Below are 17,728 nucleotides of genomic sequence, written 5' to 3'. Positions count from 1 at the left end.
GCGTTGGTGACTGCTCTGTCCTCGGCCACACCGGTCACTTCCAGGGCATGCTCCTCGAAGGTGGTGAGGATTCTTATGCCCGGCACCCCACCGCCAGTCTGAGCTCTCTCCCAGCGATTATGGGAAAGCTTTTCCTGAGGAGACACAGGGAGTGCATCATTAGCCACACGCATGGTTCACAGTTGTGGGAGCGGGGAGTGTGAAGGAAGGATGGGAGGGTTGAAGGAAGATGGGGTGAACACAGGGCAGTTGGTCGTAAGGAGAGTTTGGGTGGGTAAATGCTCGTATGGGGGTAGAAACATCTCGCTGGGGGGGGATTGGTGTCAGTATCTACTCACTCGTGCTGCCCGCTGTAGGTTGTTGACCTTCTTCCGGCACTGGAGGCCAATCCTCCTGTTCACACTCCCGGCACTCACAGCCATCGCCACCTCCTCCCAGGCATCACTGGCTGCCTTGTGGCTGATCCTCCGAACCCTCGGGGGAACAGGACGATTCCTCCTGGCTTCCACTGTGTCTAGGAACCTCTCCAGATCTGCATCCCCAAACCTTGGGGCTGGTCTCCTGGACGCCATTGTTGTGAGCTGACTGGGGTTGGCTGAGCAAGTGCAGCCTATGTGCTGCTCGACCTTGTTAACGGGGGGGAGGCTGGCGAGAAGCCCCTGAGGCCTCATTAAGTGGACCAATTAACATTGAATAGCGTTGCTGGCCTCGCTGGGCCGAGCGGCGGGAAGCTCGTGGCAGTTCCCGTTTGCTACTACACATCAAAATCTTTCCGGAGAATCACGTCTTTAGGGCGCAATCATCTGGACACGCTGCGCTGGAAAGCAGCTCACTGCGGCGCAGCGTGGCCGGTGAAAGCCGGGTGACCCCGCTCCTGGGATCTACCTAGCTCGCGAGACATTGCAAGGGGAATCACGCCCACAATGGGTGGGATCAGTTTCTGTGCAAATCTGCATAGTAGAGCGAGGCAGTCAGCCTTATTCTTTTTTTTTACACCTCCACTCCCCCAGTGCCAACATACACCCCCACCCCCCCAGTGCTATCATACCCCCCCGGTGTCAACATACACCCCACCCCCCCAGTGCCAACATACACATCCATCCCCCAGTGCAAACTTACACACCTCCACCCCCACGGTGCCAACATACCCCCCTCCCGGTTGATGTGTTGGGTGTTCTGGATCACATACAGGTCACCAACATTTGAAGTAGTGCAACACTATTTTATTAAAAGGTTAACTATTTAAACATACTTGAACTGTGGGTAAATACGATACCAGCTTTAACTAACGACCTTTGCCTTGTCCTAACCAGTTGATGCATTCAGCACATGGTGAATGTCTGTGTTGCAGGCTGTGAACTCTGTGCTCCTAGCTAGCTGCTACTCGAATGAGCGGGAACTCTGATGTCCCCTGTCTTTATAGTGCGTGTGCTCTCACTGGTGATTGGCTGCAGTGTTGTGTATGTTGATTGGTCCCACTGTGTGTCCATCAGTGTGTGTCTGCACCATGATATACTGATGTATATTATGACATCCCCCCTTTTATAAAAGAAAATGTGCGTGCGTGACAATAAATAGTGTGTGGTGAATGTTCATGACCACGTGTGTGCGAAATATTTACAGGACTATATACATAAAACTAAGCTATTTACATGGGAAGGTGCCTGGTGCAGAAAAAAACAGTGTGTCACACAAATAATGAGATGAACACTATATACAAACCACTTGAACGATTAAACAGAAGAACAGACCAGAGAGTCCATTCGTGCAAAGTTCACAAATTAAGTCTCTGAGGTGGGTGACGAATTCTGGTTGACCGTCTCAAGGGTGGGTCGGGAGCCGCCGGCTGAGGAGAGGGCTGGACTGTGTTTGAGTGAGGAGGATGCAGAGTAACCGGAATCTCTGCATAGTCCAGGTCAGGGACAACAGGAGGGCGTGGCACTGGCGGAGGATCACGTAGCGAGCGCGGAACGAGACGAAGGGCACGCCGATCACAGCGCAGAATGGAACTATCCGGTAGACGAACCAGGAACGAGCGGGGAGCCACCTGCCGAAGAACCACAGCGGTTGCAGACCAGCCACCATCCGGAAGATGTATGCGGACGTTGTCATCTGGAGCCAGAGCAGGGAGATCAACTGCACGGGAGTCATGAGCCGCCTTATGCTGAGCACGAGACAGTTGCATTCTTTGGAGGATTGTAACGTGGTCGAGGTCTGGGACGTGAATGGACGGCACCGTCGTCCTCAGGGTGCGTCCCATGAGCAGCTGGGCTGGCGACAGGCCAGTGGACAGTGGGGCTGAGCGATAGGCCAGCAGGGCGAGGTAGAAGTCGGATCCCGCATCGGCAGCCTTGCAGAGGAGCCGTTTGACTATGTGGACGCCCTTCTCCGCTTTGCCGTTGGATTGGGGTTACAGGGGACTGGATGTCACAAGCACAAAGTTGTACCTCCTGGCAAAGTTGGACCATTCCTGGCTTGCGAAGCAGAGGCCATTGTCCGACATCACAGTGAGTGGGATGCCGTGACGAGCAAAGGTGTCCTTACAGGCACGGATGACTGCAGACGATGTGATGTCGTGCAAACGTACCACCTCCGGGTAGTTCGAAAAATAGTCTACAATCAGAACATAGTCCCTGCCCAGTGCGTGGAACAGGTCGATGCCGATCTTGGACCAAGGGGACGTGACCAACTCATGGGGCTGTAGGGACTCACGTGGTTGGGCCGGCTGGAACCGCTGACAGGTGGGGCAGTTGAGCACTGTGTTGGCGATGTCGTCATAGATGCCGGGCCAGTACACTGCCTCTCGGGCCTGTTGGCGGCACTTCTCCACGCCAAGATGGTCCTCGCGTAGCTGTTCCAAGACGAGCTGGCGCATGCTGTGCGGGATAGCAATGCGGTCCAGCTTCAGGAGGACACTATCGACTACCGCCAGATCGCCTCTGATGTTGTAGAACTGCGGGCATTGGCCCTTGAGCCACCCGTCTGTTAGGTGTCGCATGACACGCTGTAGCAGGGGGTCAGCCGCAGTCTCGCGGTGAATTTGGACGAGGTGTATTGGAGGCCACGAAGGCCACATAGGCGTCAACCTGGCAGACGAATCCCGCTGGGTCACACGGGGTGTTGACTGCCCTGGACAGAGCGTCGGCTATGATCAGGTCTTTGCCCGGTGTGTATACGAGCTGAAAGTCGTATCGCCGGAGTTTGAGCAGAATGCGCTGGAGGCGAGGCGTCATGTCGTTCAAGTCTTTTTGTATTATATTGACCAACAGGCGATGGTCAGTCTCGACGGTGAATTGGGGAAGGCCGTACACATAATCATGAAATTTGATGACACCGGTCAACAGACCCAGGCACTCCTTTTCTATCTGCACGTAGCGGTTGTTCCGTGGGGGTCATGGTGCGTGATGCATATGCAACGGGGGCCCATGATGAGGCCTCATCGCGTTGCAGGAGCACTGCCCCAATGCCAGATTGGCTGGCAACGGTCAAAATTTTTGTCTCTTTCGCTGGATCAAAAAAGGCCAATACCGGGGCCGTGGTAAGTTTGGTTTTAAGTTCTGTCCATTCGCTCTCGTGGGCAGGAAGCCATTGGAAGTCTGTCGTCTTCCTGACCAGGTTCCTGAGAGCTGTGGTGTGAGAGGCGAGGTTAGGGATGAACTTCCCTAGGAAGTTGACCATGCCCAGAAATCGGGGGACCGCCTTCTTGTCCTCTGGCTTTTTCATGGCTGTGATGGCAGCCACCTTGTCCGCATCCGGCCGCACACCCAACTGGGAGATGTGGTCCCCTAGGAACTTGAGTTCCGTCTGGCCGAGGGAGCATTTGGCTCTGTTGAGGCGAAGGCCCTGCTCCCGTATGCGTTTGAACACGTTCTGGAGGTGACTGATATGCTCCTGTGGGGTGGTGGACCAAATGATTATGTCGTCAACATAGACGCAAACACCTTCAATGCCTTCCATCATTTGTTCCATGATCCTGTGGAATGCTTCTGATGCCGATATTATCCCAAACGGCATCCTGTCATAACAATATCTGCCAAAAGGGGTGTTAAAGGTACACAGTTTCCTGCTGGATTTGTCTAGTTGAATTTGCCAGAATCTTTTTGAGGCGTCAAGTTTGGTGAAGAGCTTGGCCCGAGTCATCTCGCATGTGATCTCCTCGCGCTTGGGAATTGGGTAATGCTCCCTCATTATGTTGCGATTCAGATCCTTTTGATCAATGCAGATTCTGAGCTCGCCGGAAGCCTTTTTTACGCACACCATGGAACTGACCCAGTCGGTTGGTTCCGTAACTCTGGAGATCACTCTGGTCTTGGAGGTCCTGTAGCTGCTGCTTGAAGCGGTCCTTGAGGGGTGCTGGGACTCCGCGAGGTCCATGCACACAGGCATGGCGTTCTGTTTGAGTATGATCTTGTAAGTATATGGGCCTTTGAAGATGTTGCGGTGCTGGTCGATGATGGCGTTGAGTTGCGCCCTGAAGTCAGCATCCTGGAAGGTAGACGTGTCATCAGGGGAGAGAGGGTGAACTCTTTGAACGAGGTTTAGCAATTTGCACGCCTGTGCGCCAAGCAGAGAGTCCTTCGAGGAGCCCACGATCTCGAAAGGAAGGATGGCTTTTCGTGACTTGTGCGTCACTTCGAGTTAGCATGAGCCGGTAGCAGGAATGATGTTGCCATTGTAGTCCAATGGCTGGCAGGCCGATGGGAGAATGGTTGGTTTGACACAAAGGGTTTGGAAAGCAGACCACGCCAAGAACTTGGCGGAGGCACCAATGTTCAGGTGGGATCGTATTTGGGACCGGTTGACCGTCAGGGTGGCACACCACTCATTGTCTGGATCGATGCTGTATACCGACAGCGGCTGGTGTCTTTGCTACGGGGACAGCCTGTTTTTCGTTACGACACCGACTCGAAAAGGCGCCTTCGGGTCCTCGGTGTCACTGCTGTGTGGGAGGTCGGAATCGGACTCGGTGACCGTGGGTTGAATTGCCCGAACACCCCTGCGAGGCTGGCTGAAGCGATATGAATTGGAATGAGCTGCTCGACAGCAGGCAGCACAGTGGCCAAGTCTTCCACATCGTAGACATTGTCGAGATTTTGCGGGGCATTGCCGCTTTAAATGGGCGGAGCCACAGTTGTCGCACTTCGTGACATCAGCACGTTAGCTGCGCCACCGCGCATGCGTGGTGCAGTCCTGCGTGGTGCGCGCCTGCGCATTACGTGCCTCCATGTCGCCGTCCCCTCGTTTGGTGCGTACAAGCACGGGAGTCCGCGAAAAGTGCCAAAATGGCTGCCCTCATTCAGGCTAAGGCCCTGGAGGTGTTCGATCACTTGGACCCGGTTCGCCTCGTGGGGACCTTGCCGCCCCGTTTCAGCCGCTTGTATATGGGTGTACCGACTGGTGGCATTTTCATGTAGGACACAGGTCTCGATGGCGGTCGCTAGGGTGAGTTGCTTTACTTTGAGGAGCTGCTGACGTAGGGGGTCCGACTGAACACCGAAAACGATCTGGTCGCGTATCATGGAGTCGGAGGTGGACCCGTAGCTGCAAGATTGCGCAAGGATGCGGAGGTGTGCTAAAAAGGATTGGAAAGGTTCGTCCTTACCCTGCAAATGCTGCTGGAACATGTAGCGTTCAAAACTTTCATTCACCTCTACGCTGCAGCGAGTGTCAAATTTGAGGAGAACCGTCTTGAACTTCGTCTTGTCTTCGTCATCTGCAAAGGTGAGAGAGTTGAAAATATGGATGGCATTGTCCCCGGCCGTGGAGAGGAGAAGAGCAATCTTTCTGGTGTCCGAGGCACCCTCCCTGTCCGTGGCTTTGAGGTGGAGCTGGAAGCGCTATTTGAAAATCTTCCAGTTGGCCACGAGGTTGCCGGCGATGCGGAGCGGCGGCGGCGGGCTGATGTTGTCCATGTTGCAGAATGACGGAATGCTGGCGGAAGGCAGATCATTTGCAGGTAGGTCTAAGAAGTGCTAGTATGCAACCACTCCTGGTATCATGATGTGTTGGGTGTTCTGGATCACATACAGGTCACCAACACTTGTAGTAGTGCAACACTATTTTATTAAATGGTTAACTATTCAAACATACTTGAACTGTGGGTAAATACGATACCAGCTTTAACCAAAGAGCTTTGCCTTGTCCTAACCAGTTGATGCACTCAGCACATGGTGAATGTCTGTGTTGCAGGCTGTGAGCTCTGTGCTCCTAGCTAGCTGCTACTCGAATGAAGGTGAACTCTGATGTCCCCTGTCTTTATAGTGCGTGTACTCTAACTGGTGATTGGCTGCGGTGTTGTGTATGGTGATTGGTCCCACTGTGTGTCCATCAGTGTGTGTCTGCACCATGATATACTGATGTATATTATGACATCCCCCCTTTTATATAAGAAAATGTGCGTGCGTGGCAATAAATAGTGTGTGGTGAATGTTCATGACCACGTGTGTGCGAAATATTTACAGGACTATATACATAAAACTAAGCTATTTACATGGGAAGGTGCCTGGTGCAAAAAAAAACAGTGTGTCAACATACACCCCCACCCCCCAGTGCCAACATACACCTCCACACCCACGGTGCCAACATACATCCCCAACTCCCACGGTGTCAACATACACCCCACCCCCCAGTGCCAACATATGCCCCCACCCTCCCAGTGCTAACATACACCTCCACCCCCACGTGCCAACTTACACCCCCAAATCCACAGTGCCAACATACACCCCCCACCCCCCAGTGCCAACATACACCCCTGTGGTGTCAACGTACATCTCCACCGCCATGGAGCCAACATACACCCCAACTCCCACGGTGCCAACATACACCCTCAACCCCCAGTGCCAACATACACCCCCACCCCCCCAATGCCAACATACCCCCCACCCACCCCCAGTATCAACATACACCCCCACCCCCACAGTGCCAACATACGCCCCCCACCCCACAGTGCCAACATACACCCCCCCCGGGGTCAACATGTACCCCCCCCGTGCCAACATACACACCCAACCCCAATGCCAATATACACTGTTCGGTACCGGGTGGTGGCGGGGGGCTGTGTCAGTGGTTCAGTGCCGGGGAGCAGTGCTGGTTAATAGTGACAGAGACAGAATGAACAGGGCTGGACTCTCCCTGTCAGTGGCCCGGCCACCGTGTGGAACCCGCCCCACTCCCCCGCCCCACAGCCCGACCCAGTAAGCTTTATTCTAATATGCAGTTTCCAAAGGCTGAGGCTTTGGGATTCAATCCCTTCAACTTGGGGACCTCGGGCGAGCGCCTTTTGGTACTGGTCCCCACAAACGTGGACCAGACGGAATGGCACTTGTGGACGTCTGCATAGTGATCGGAGGCCCCCAGCTGCATGTCCTTTGTGCAGGGTGGTGCCCTGATAGTGCCTGGGTGCCAGCCTGGCACTGCTAAGGTGCCCAGATGGTGCTAGCATTGGGGGACCTCCTCATGTTACGTTCGGGTTGGGGAGGGCGGGGATATTTTTGTGGGCCTCGGAGATTGGGACGGCATTTAAAAATGGCGTCCCAATCTCTCGCTACAAAGGGGAGTTCCGGCGAGCGGAGTTTCCCATTGTAAAAAACGGGGCAATGTATGGCGTTGGCTGCGCCTTCCCCGTTTAGGCCCCTTATTCAAAGCGAGTCGCGTTGAATAGCCACGTGTTTCTCGGCACTGGCTAAACGCGTTCGCTCGGGGACTTTGTTCCCTCTTGGGAAGATCGAGGACTTAGTGTGAGATTTTTCAGTGGGAATTTCTCCGAGCTCCACAAAAATGACTAAGTGTGAGCGAATTGCGACCTGGATCATGCCCATACAAGCCAATGAAAATCACCCCACTATTCCTGTCCAAAATGACACTTATGGGAGAATCACGCCCAATAAATGTTTTTGGCAGTGGTTGCAGTTTATGAACAGGTTACCATTAAAGCTACATTAACAAACAACCTACACATTGTTTAAGCAGAACAGATAAGCATCTTAATTATGGTTAGTATTTTTGGTGCATGAATTGCTTTGGTGTAAACAACAAACACAACTTACTTTGCTAATGCACTTTTCTCCTGTCTTTCTCTCTCTCTTTTCTGCCGATCTTTATGCTTTATTATTCTTCCTTCCCAAACACTTCGGACAGATGACAAATCAAAAATAACAACAACGGGAGCCATTTTGGGGTCCTCCAATGCTTCTTTTATTCTGTTGATAAAGCAGTCTACAGTTAGAAAAAAGTTAAGCTACAAACAACTTGGATTATAAATGCCGAATTTGAGTTCATCTCACGTGCTGCTTATCTGAAAGTTATGTTGATACAGAATTATAAGTTCAGACTTTGCAGGGCAGCACAGTGGCGCAGTGGGTTAGCCCTGTTGCCTCACGGCGCCGAGGTCCCAGGTTCAATCCTGGCTCTAGGCCACTGTCTGTGTGGAGTTTGCACGTTCTCCCCGTGTCTGCGTGGGTTTCACCCCCACAACCCAAAAATGTGCAGGCTAGGTGGACTGGCCATGCTAAATTGCCCCTTAATTGGAAAAAATGAATTGGGCACTTTAAGTTTAAAACAAAAAAATTTTGCAGTAATGATAATAACTTAACTCATTAAACCCTCATTATTACTAAACCCCAGAGGTTACGCTGTCGGACACTGTGCAGAATGAAATCAAACAGGAATCACTGAACTGACAAGAATGGACCTTTTTACGCAATAATATTACTGTTGAAACACGCCGGAAAGATTAAATATCGTTAATAAATTGGAACTGTGATTGCAACCACACACTAATTAACTACTGTTGAAGTTCGTTTCTGGCCCTAGAAAAATAATGTTATATTTGTGTAATGTCAGGGCAGCATGGTGGCGCAGTGGGTTCGCCCTGCTGCCTCACGGCACCGAGGTCCCAGGTTCGATCCCGGCACTGGATCACTGTCTGTGTGGAGTTGGCACATTCTCCCTGTGTTTGCGTGGGTTTTGCCCCCACAACCCAAAGATGTGCAGGCTAGGTGGATTGGCCACGCTAAATTGCCCCTTAATTGGAAAAAATGAATTGGGTACTCTAAATTTAAAGAAAAAAAAAATATTGGTGTAATGTAAATTTTTGCCACTCTGTTAAATATTCGAAAGTTTTGTATGGTGGGATTTACAACCCCGTTGTGGTAGGGGCAGGGCCAGAAAATATGATGAGCCATCGAAACGTCCAGTGACTTCACCAGGACTGGAAAATCCCACCATGAGGTACTGTAAATTTCCTCCCTCATCTAATACAAATGATCATTTTTAAAGGTTGTTTATGATATTTCATCTTCTAATATGTGTGTTCCAATCTTCATTTCACTCTCTTCAACATTTATACAAAAAACGACGATCAGTGCATTTTAACTCCCAATTGCCGTCTGTGAGAATTCTCCAATGTGATTGGTGGTTTACCTTGCTTGATTGCTCTTGCTATATACCTGACAATCCCCTTGACTGGGGACCAGATTCAAATGGAAGTTGGGAATAGCTGAACTGTACAAAGATTCCTGAGCCTTCAAAAAATACAGGAATAAAAAGGAGACCAGGGGAGGCTGTGCACACCTCTTTTTTATTTTTTTTAAATATAAATTTAGAGTACCCAACTATTTTTTTTTTTTCAATTAAGGGGCAATTTAGCATGGCCAATCCACCTAACCGGCATATCTGTTGGGCTGTGGGGGTGAAATCCACGCAGACAATGTGCAAACTCCACACAGACAGTAACCCAGGGCCGGGATTCGAACCTGGGTCCTCAGCGCCATAGGCAGCAATGTTAACCACTATGCCGCATGCTGCCCTGCTATGCACACCTCTTGACCACCAACTCTCCCTGCTAGGCCTCTGACACTTCCCTGGGGGTCCTGTTGCAGGTTCTGAAGGACTGAAATGAGGCAATGTTCAATAAAGATAGGCAGAAGAGGCCAGTTTCTCAAACCTAGCGTGTGTGGATGGAAATGGATAAGGAAATGAGCAACAGGAATGTGGTTGCTCGAAACTGAATAAAGTGCCCTGAGAGAACAGGAAAGGTGAGTCACTTTCAGGTGTCTGCACCCACACCCTGAGTTCTACAGCATTATCATACACTGCACCCTCAGACCTTCACACCTTGCAGCTCCACTCATTCCTCTCCCTTCAGGCCCTTCACTTTCCCAGCTGAATAGCCACTCAGCCTCATCTTATGACCATTTCACACCAATGCCTCAGTCACCCTGCACGAAGGGTGTCATTCCTCAGCCCCGGAATCATTCCTGTGAATCTTTTCCACATCCTCTATAACAGGGTTTTCCAAAGTGCCACCCATGTTGCGGGCGGGTGTTGGAAGGGTCGCGGATTGATCGGACGCGCCGTTCCAGCGGTGGTCCTGATCTCGGGGGAATCGCCCAACCTGGCCCCACTTCCAAGCCCTCTGTCAGTGCTGTAAATGTGAACTGCGGTAATGTACCGAACGGCTAGGAACTGAGAGAGTGTTATTGTCGAATAGAACCCTTTCACTCTTGGTAAAGGTATGGTGCAGAGCTGATGTTTAATCGTAGGCTCAGGTTAAAGAGAGCAGCCCCTTCCATCACTACTCACCATGTCGGCCCAAACACCCCGTGGCGTTGACCCTGTTTGCAGCGTGTCATTGGGTCTCCTCTCGCCCCATATTAAGGTGCAGCAAGGCTTTTACCCCATAACATTGCCCCACAGTTGTGCACCTCATCAAAAGCTTTAATCTCAACTGAGCGCCAATAGAATGTTTTTGTTTTAAATTTAGAGTACCCAATAATTTTTTCCCAATTAAGGGTCAATGTATCGTGGCCAATCCACCTACCCTGCACATCTTTGGGCTGTGCAGGTGAGACCCATGCAGACATAGGAAGAATGTGCAAACTTCATATGGACAGTGACACAGTGCCGGGATTGAACCCGCGTCCTCAGCGCCATAGGCAGCAATGTTAACCACTGCACCACCGTGCCGACCTCGCCAACAGGATGTTGGAAGCAAGAGGAAATCAGCAAACACTAAACCAGAAAAACTGCTCCCAGGGACAACACCGACTTTCTGTTTTCTTTATTTACAGCCAGGGCAGCCAGAACAAGTGCAGAGTTCGCAAAATGCCAATCGGGCGAAACATTGGGTGATGCTTCAACCGTAGCTAAAGTTACAACAATGTCAATTCCAATAAAGTCTTTTAAGGATAGACGTGTGGAAGAAATTGAAAGCAGAATGGTACAATAAAACTCGTTTTGAAGTAGGCAAGATGGAACAACTATTATCTACTCGTGCTGAATTTGATGTGGCTAAATCACTATTAGTGTTTGTGACTGGAAACTGGTACTGTTGAGTATGATCTCCTTCTGAAGTACATGGCATTGTGTTCTGAGCGAGGTGTTTGATTTATATGGCATTATGCAAACTAGATTCAAATTATTGGACAGTGGAGCTTGCAGCCTCTTCATCAGTGGTTATACTAAGACTGATCATTGGAGAGAGGCTGTGATGCTTTTAGATTCAATTTAGAAAATAATTAACCCATCAGCAAGGAAATATGAAAATATCATTATTTCTTCACTCTGACTTAAAGTAGAAACTGCTTGGAGGTTGTTTAAAGATATGGAAGGCATAAACTTAAAACCACATGACGATTCCTTGCTAGCATTTTTTGATTGTTGCAAGTCATTTTGTGATGATCAATATGAAAATAAGATGATATATATCCTTTCTTACTCGAGAGACAATCAGATTGATCCTAGGGAACATTTAATGCACAGCATTCATTCATGTTATGCGCAGTGGTTAGCACTGCTGCCTCACGGCACTGAGGACCCGGGTTCGATCCCGGCCCCAGATCACTCTCCGTGTGGAGTTTGCACATTCACCCCGTGTCTGTTTGGGTTTCACCCTTACAATCCAAAGATGTTCAGGTTACGTGGATTGGCCATGCTAAATTGTCCCTTAATTGGAAAAAAAAAGAATTGGGTACTTTAAATTTAAAAATAAAATAAATTCAGAGTACCCAATTCATTTTTTTTCCCTAATTAAGTGGCGATTTAGCATGGACAATCCACCTACCCTGCACATCTTTGGGTTGTGGGGGTGAAATCCTTCAATTTGATACTCTCCCTCACCTCCTTAGATATCCACGTTCGATTTTTCCCCTTTCTACCGTCTTTCTTTTTTGTCGGTATAAACCTTTCCTGAACACTGTGAAAGATCGCTCGGAAGGTTCTCCACTGTTCCTCAACTGCTTCACCATGAAGTCTTTGCTCCCAGTCTACCTTAGCTAATTCTTCTCTCATCCCATTGTAATCACCTTTGTTTAAGCACAAAACACTAGTGTTTCATTTTACCTTGTCATCCTCCAACTGTATTTTAAATTCCACCATATTGTGGTCGCTCCTTCCAAGATGATCCCGAACTAGGAGATCATTAATCAATCCTGCCTCATTACACAGGACCAGATCTAGGACTGCTTGTTCCCTTGTAGGTTCCATTACAGATATCTTTCATATTTCTCCAGACAATCTTAAAACTTTTCAAAGTCGGCGCGTAATATATATGGGGCTGCACGGTAGCACAGTGGTTAGCACCATTGCTTAACAGCGCCAGGGTCCCAGGTTCAATTCCCGACTTGGGTCACTGTCTGTGTGGAGTTTGCACGTTCTCCCGTGTCTGCGTGGGTTTCCTCTGGATGCTCCGGTTTCCTCCCACGAGTCCCGAAAGTCGTGCTTGTTCAGTCAATTGGACATTCTGAATTCTCCCTCTGCGTACCCGAACAGGCGACGGAGTGTGTCAATTAGGAGATTTTCACAGTAACTTCATTGCAGTGTTAATGTAAGCCTACTTATGACACTAATAAAGATTATTATTATTATTACAGTAATAGAGTGTCTGGTCCATGGGGGGTGGGGGGCGGGGAGGATGATGGCCCACACCACATTGAGCTCTGGTGCTCCGCATCGTTTGACAAAGTTTGTCTCCTCCCCTTCGTAGCACATTCTACTGTCCGCCCGGCTGATCCCTGCATGAGTGTTGGCCATTCCGTTTCATGGTCCTATCGAACCCATGGGGTGGTGGGGGTGGGGTGGGATGGGGTCCGGAGTGGTGGCAGGGAGTTGGGTATCGGGGTGGTGTGCGGTGACAGGTCACTCACCGGGTAGCCCCTACCACATGGCACCCCCATGTAACTCACCCTGTCTCCTGCCCTGTCTCTGAGGGTGAGCCCAGGGTTAACCTCCGACTGCCCTGGAGGTCCTGGCCCGACTCCACCTCCAACACCCACAGCCCACACCATCGGCCTGCCACCCAGCACACTCCCTGCTGCCGGCCCTGCCCATCCCTCACATCTTTCAGACAGAGAACCGAGGCAGTTCGGAACATCAGTGAACAGGTGTTTATTGAGATATATACAAGCATTGCGTCCAAGCCCCTATCGCTAACCTATGTGCTTCACCCATGTCAACTTAACTGGTGTCTAACTTTCTAACCTTACATGCCCTAATGCAATGCAGTGGAGGCGGCCTGCTGCGCACCTCGACCTGGGTCCTCTTTGGCGACCATGGATCAGCTGGGCGCATATGGGTCAGGCAGCCTTCTGGGTGCCACAGGTGGCGTGGTGCCACCCTGTTCTGCTTGCTGCCCATTGGATGCACCAGGGACAGGTGGGAGGGGATTCAGAGGTGCTGGGGTGTTCTGGCAACTCCCCTGCAGGAGTCACTGGCACTGGTCCCATCATCTCCTCCTACCTCAGGTTGCTCGATGGCCCACGGGCTACTCCTTGGGATTGGGGTGCCCTTGGAGCGAGCTCCAGCGGCTCCCCGCCACCTGAAGGCCCACTCTTGTCTCAACCAAGTTTCCATGCACGCGACCCTGGAGCACCGGAGCAGACACGGGGAGAATGTACAAACTCCACACAGATGGTGACCCAAGGCCAAAATTGAACCCGGGTCCATGGCGCTGTGAGGCAGCAGTGCTAACCACTATGCTACCATGCCACCCTCTTTATCTAGGCTGATACTTCAGTACAGAGTGCTTCAGGTGAGTTCTTCAAACGTGTTGTTTAACTGGAGCCCCTTTTACGTGTTCTGGTACAGATATACGTTAAATATCCCACAACACTTTCCAGTTAGAAAGAAATTCTCTCGATAACTAAAATTCCCCCATCAAGCAACACCATTAATCAACAGATGAATTAGTACAAGGTTTTCTGCGTGCTTAATTGCTGTCCTGTTGCCTCTGCAGTAACAATCATTTCATTTCAGAATAATGTATTTCACATGAAGCCTTTTAAGTTGTAAGGCCTTACAAATGTAAATCTCTTTTCTTCTTTTGAACAGATTACAGTTGATACTGGTCACAGATTAATTTCCAGAGTTAATTTTCCTTCAGTAATTGTATCCCAAGGTTAATAACATTCTGTGAATGTCACACTGTCCTAGTTCAGCTGTCGTTCCAACTGCCAGCTTACCTCACAAACCTGGAATGGACAAAAACAGCACTGCCTCAGCCAAATAATTCTGTTCAGAATTTCAGTGCTTGATGCCTCAGTGCTCAGTAGACTTATGCAGTGAATAGCGGAGCCCCTTGTTTGATCCTAGATCTGTCCTGAATTAGGTGATCTCCGTTGGGGTTGGAAGAAGGTGCATTATAATTGACTTTGGGGACTCTGGGTTAAGAAAGGGAAAGTTGGCCAGATGTTCCATCCTTCATTGCAAACCAGTGACCATGCAGGAAATAGGCATGGGTGGATTAGGCTGAGGACAGGATCTGCTTGATTGTGATGGTGCTTCACAGTTCAATAAGCTGCTGATATTCACGGTCAATCTTTTGACAAAAGGACAGTGACTAGAGCAAGATATGTGGATGGAGCCAACAATAAGTCGATGTTTCCAAGAGATAAAAAGAACAATTTCTTTCAAGAATGCTTTCTTCAATTATGCAGATTGTCGACTTATTCCAAGATGATAATCTATTCTTGAGGTTCAGAAGGCTCATGTTTCAAAATGGAAAAACATAAGTGCCCGTCTCACATTTACGGCACATGTTAAGATCACTCTTTCCTTACATAAGTTTGTCTCCTCAGGTTCCAGGTTTAACCCTTAATCTTTATTGTGACAGCGATTGAGCTGGTACAATTGTATCATTTTGCGAAGGAAAGAAATTCCTAATTCTGATCTAGTGAAGGGTCTTTATCCTCTATCATTTCTTTTCAGATGCTAATTCATATTCTATATATTACCAGCATTTTGTATCTTTACTATTGGCCCCGAATGCTATCTAGTGACCCCGAGGTGACCGTTAGATTCTCCACCATTTTCCACAAAGTGATGTTTGGAAAATCTGACAAAGCTGAGAATGTTCCTACGGCCCAGAAATATGGTAAAAGGAAGGCAGGCAGACGCCATGGATACAGACCACCTCACCAGTTGCTCACCAGCTATGAACTAGTAGATGTCTAAGCACCACCCTATATCACCCCCATTCTGAGTAGCTCTTGGGAATCCTTTCTTCACTACGAGAACTTTCTGTCCAGGAGAAAGTGGGAGCGATGTTTCGGGTCTGAATTAGTTAAAATTATTGGTAAGGAGTAAGGCTGGAAAGCTGTAAAGTGCCTGATGGAAACATAGAACATAGAACAGTACAGCACAGTACAGGCCCTTCAGCCCACGATGTTGTGCCGACTACTTATCCTAATCTGAGATCAGCCTAACCTACACCCCTTCAATTTACTGCTGTCCATGTACCTGTCTAAGAGTCGCTTAAATGTCCCTAATGACTCTGACTCCACCACCTCTGCTGGCAGTGCATTCCACGCACCCACCACTCTCTGTGTAAAGAACCTACCTCTGACATCTCCACTATACCTTCCTCCAATCACCTTAAAATTATGTCCCCTCGTGATAGCCATTTCCACCCTGGGGAAAAATCTCCAGCATTCCACTCTATCCATGCCTCTCATCACCTTGTACACCTCTATCAAGTCACTTCTCTGCCTTCTTCCCTCCAGTGAGAAAAACCCTAGCTCCCTCAACCTTTCTTCATAAGACATGCCCTCCAGTCCAGGCAGCATCCTGGTAAATCTCCTCTGTACCCTCTCCAAAGCATTCACATCCTTCCTATAATGAGGTGACCAGAACTGGACACAATATTCCAAGTGTGGTCTAACTAGGGTTTTATAAAGCTGCAGCAAAACCTCGCGGCACTTAAACACAATCCCCCTGTTAATGAAAGCCAACACACCATACGCCTTCTTAACAACCCTATCAACCTGGGTGGCAACTTTGAGGGATCTATGTACGTGGACCCCAAGATCCCTCTGTTCCTCCACACTTCCAAGAATCCTGCCTTTAACCCTGTATTCAGCATTCAAATTTGACCTTCCAAAATGAATCACTTCACATTTATCAAGGTTGAATTCCATCTGCCACTTCTCAGCCCAGCTCTGCATCCTGTCAATGTCCTGTTGTAACCTGCAACAACCCTCAACACTATCTACAACTCCACCAACCTTTGTGTCATCGGCAAACTTACTAACCCACCCTTCCACTTCCTCATCCAAGTCATTTATAAAAACCACAAAGAGCAGAGGTCCCAGAACAGATCCTTGCGGGACACCACTGGTCACCGACCTCCAGGCGGAATACTTTCCATCCACTACCACGCGCTGTCTTCTTTTGGCCAGCCAATTCTGTATCCAGATAGCCAAATTTCCCTGTATCCCATGCCCCCTAGTTTTCTGAATGAGCCTACCATGGGGAACCTTATCAAATGCCTTACTGAAATCCATATACACCACATCCATTGTCTGACCTTCATCAATGTGTCTCATCACATCCTCAAAGAATTCAATGAGGCTTGTGAGGCATGACCTACCCATCACAAAGCCATGCTGACTATCTTTAATCAAATTATGTTTTTCTAAATAATCTTAAATCCACGTCTCAGAATCCTTTCCAATATTTTGCTCACCACAGACGTAAGACTGATGGGTCTGTAATTCCCAGGGATTTCCCTATTCCCTTTCTTGAATAGGGAACAACATTCGCCTCCCTCCAATCATCCGGTACTACTCCAGTGGAGAGTGAGGACGCAAACATCATCGCCAACGGCGCAGCAATCTCCTCCCTCGCTTCCGGTAGTAACCTTGGGTATATCCCATCAGGCCCAGGGGACTTATCTATCCTGATGCTTTTCAAAATTTCCAGCACATCCTCCTTCTTAATATCAACCTGTTTGAGCCTATTAACCTGGTTCACACTGTTCTCATGGGCAACAAGGTCCCTCTCTCTAGTGAATACTGAAGCAAAGTATTCATTTAGGGCCTCCCCCATTTCTTCAGACTCTAGGCACAAGTTCCCTCCACTATCCCTGATTTGCCCTACTCTCACTCTGATCATCCTCTTATTTCTCATATAAGTGTAGAACGTCTTGGGGTTTTCCCTGATCCTTCCCACCAGGACTTTTTCATGCCCCCTTCTAGCTTTCCTCAGTCCTTCCTGGCTACCTTGTAACCCTCTAGAGCCGAGTCAGATCCTTGCTTCCTCAACCTTACGTAGGCTTCCTTCTTCCTCTTGACTAGAAGCTCCACTTCTCTTGTCATCCAAGGCTCCTTCACCTTACCATTCCTTCCTCGTCTCAGTGGGACAAAACTATTCAGCACTCACAGCAAATGCTCCTTACACAATCCCCACATTATTGTTGTGCATTTCCCCAAGAATTTTTTTTCCCACTTTATGCTCC

General features: G+C 49.3%; 1 protein-coding gene and 1 pseudogene across 3 annotated transcripts in view; one reads left to right on the top strand and one right to left on the bottom strand.

The window, feature by feature from the left end:
• The window catches only part of lrrc2 (leucine rich repeat containing 2), a 188,793-nt gene that overhangs the window by 143,547 nt on the left and 27,518 nt on the right, over window positions 1-17,728 (bottom strand). For all 3 annotated transcript variants that reach the window (XM_072517592.1, XM_072517590.1, XM_072517591.1), the window contains exon 2: window positions 8,046-8,198. In XM_072517592.1, the coding sequence (XP_072373693.1) occupies window positions 8,046-8,170 (125 nt within the window). In that variant the 5' untranslated portion in view covers window positions 8,171-8,198. The remainder of the gene's footprint in view (window positions 1-8,045; window positions 8,199-17,728) is intronic.
• On the top strand, window positions 9,963-15,447 carry LOC140430129 (mitochondrial ribonuclease P catalytic subunit-like; annotated as a pseudogene).

The sequence above is a fragment of the Scyliorhinus torazame genome, chromosome 9, assembly GCF_047496885.1.
Source record: "Scyliorhinus torazame isolate Kashiwa2021f chromosome 9, sScyTor2.1, whole genome shotgun sequence".
Lineage (NCBI taxonomy): Eukaryota > Metazoa > Chordata > Chondrichthyes > Carcharhiniformes > Scyliorhinidae > Scyliorhinus > Scyliorhinus torazame.
The sequence above is the reverse complement of the archived record's forward strand: the minus strand, read 5'-3'. Positions and strand labels throughout refer to the sequence as shown.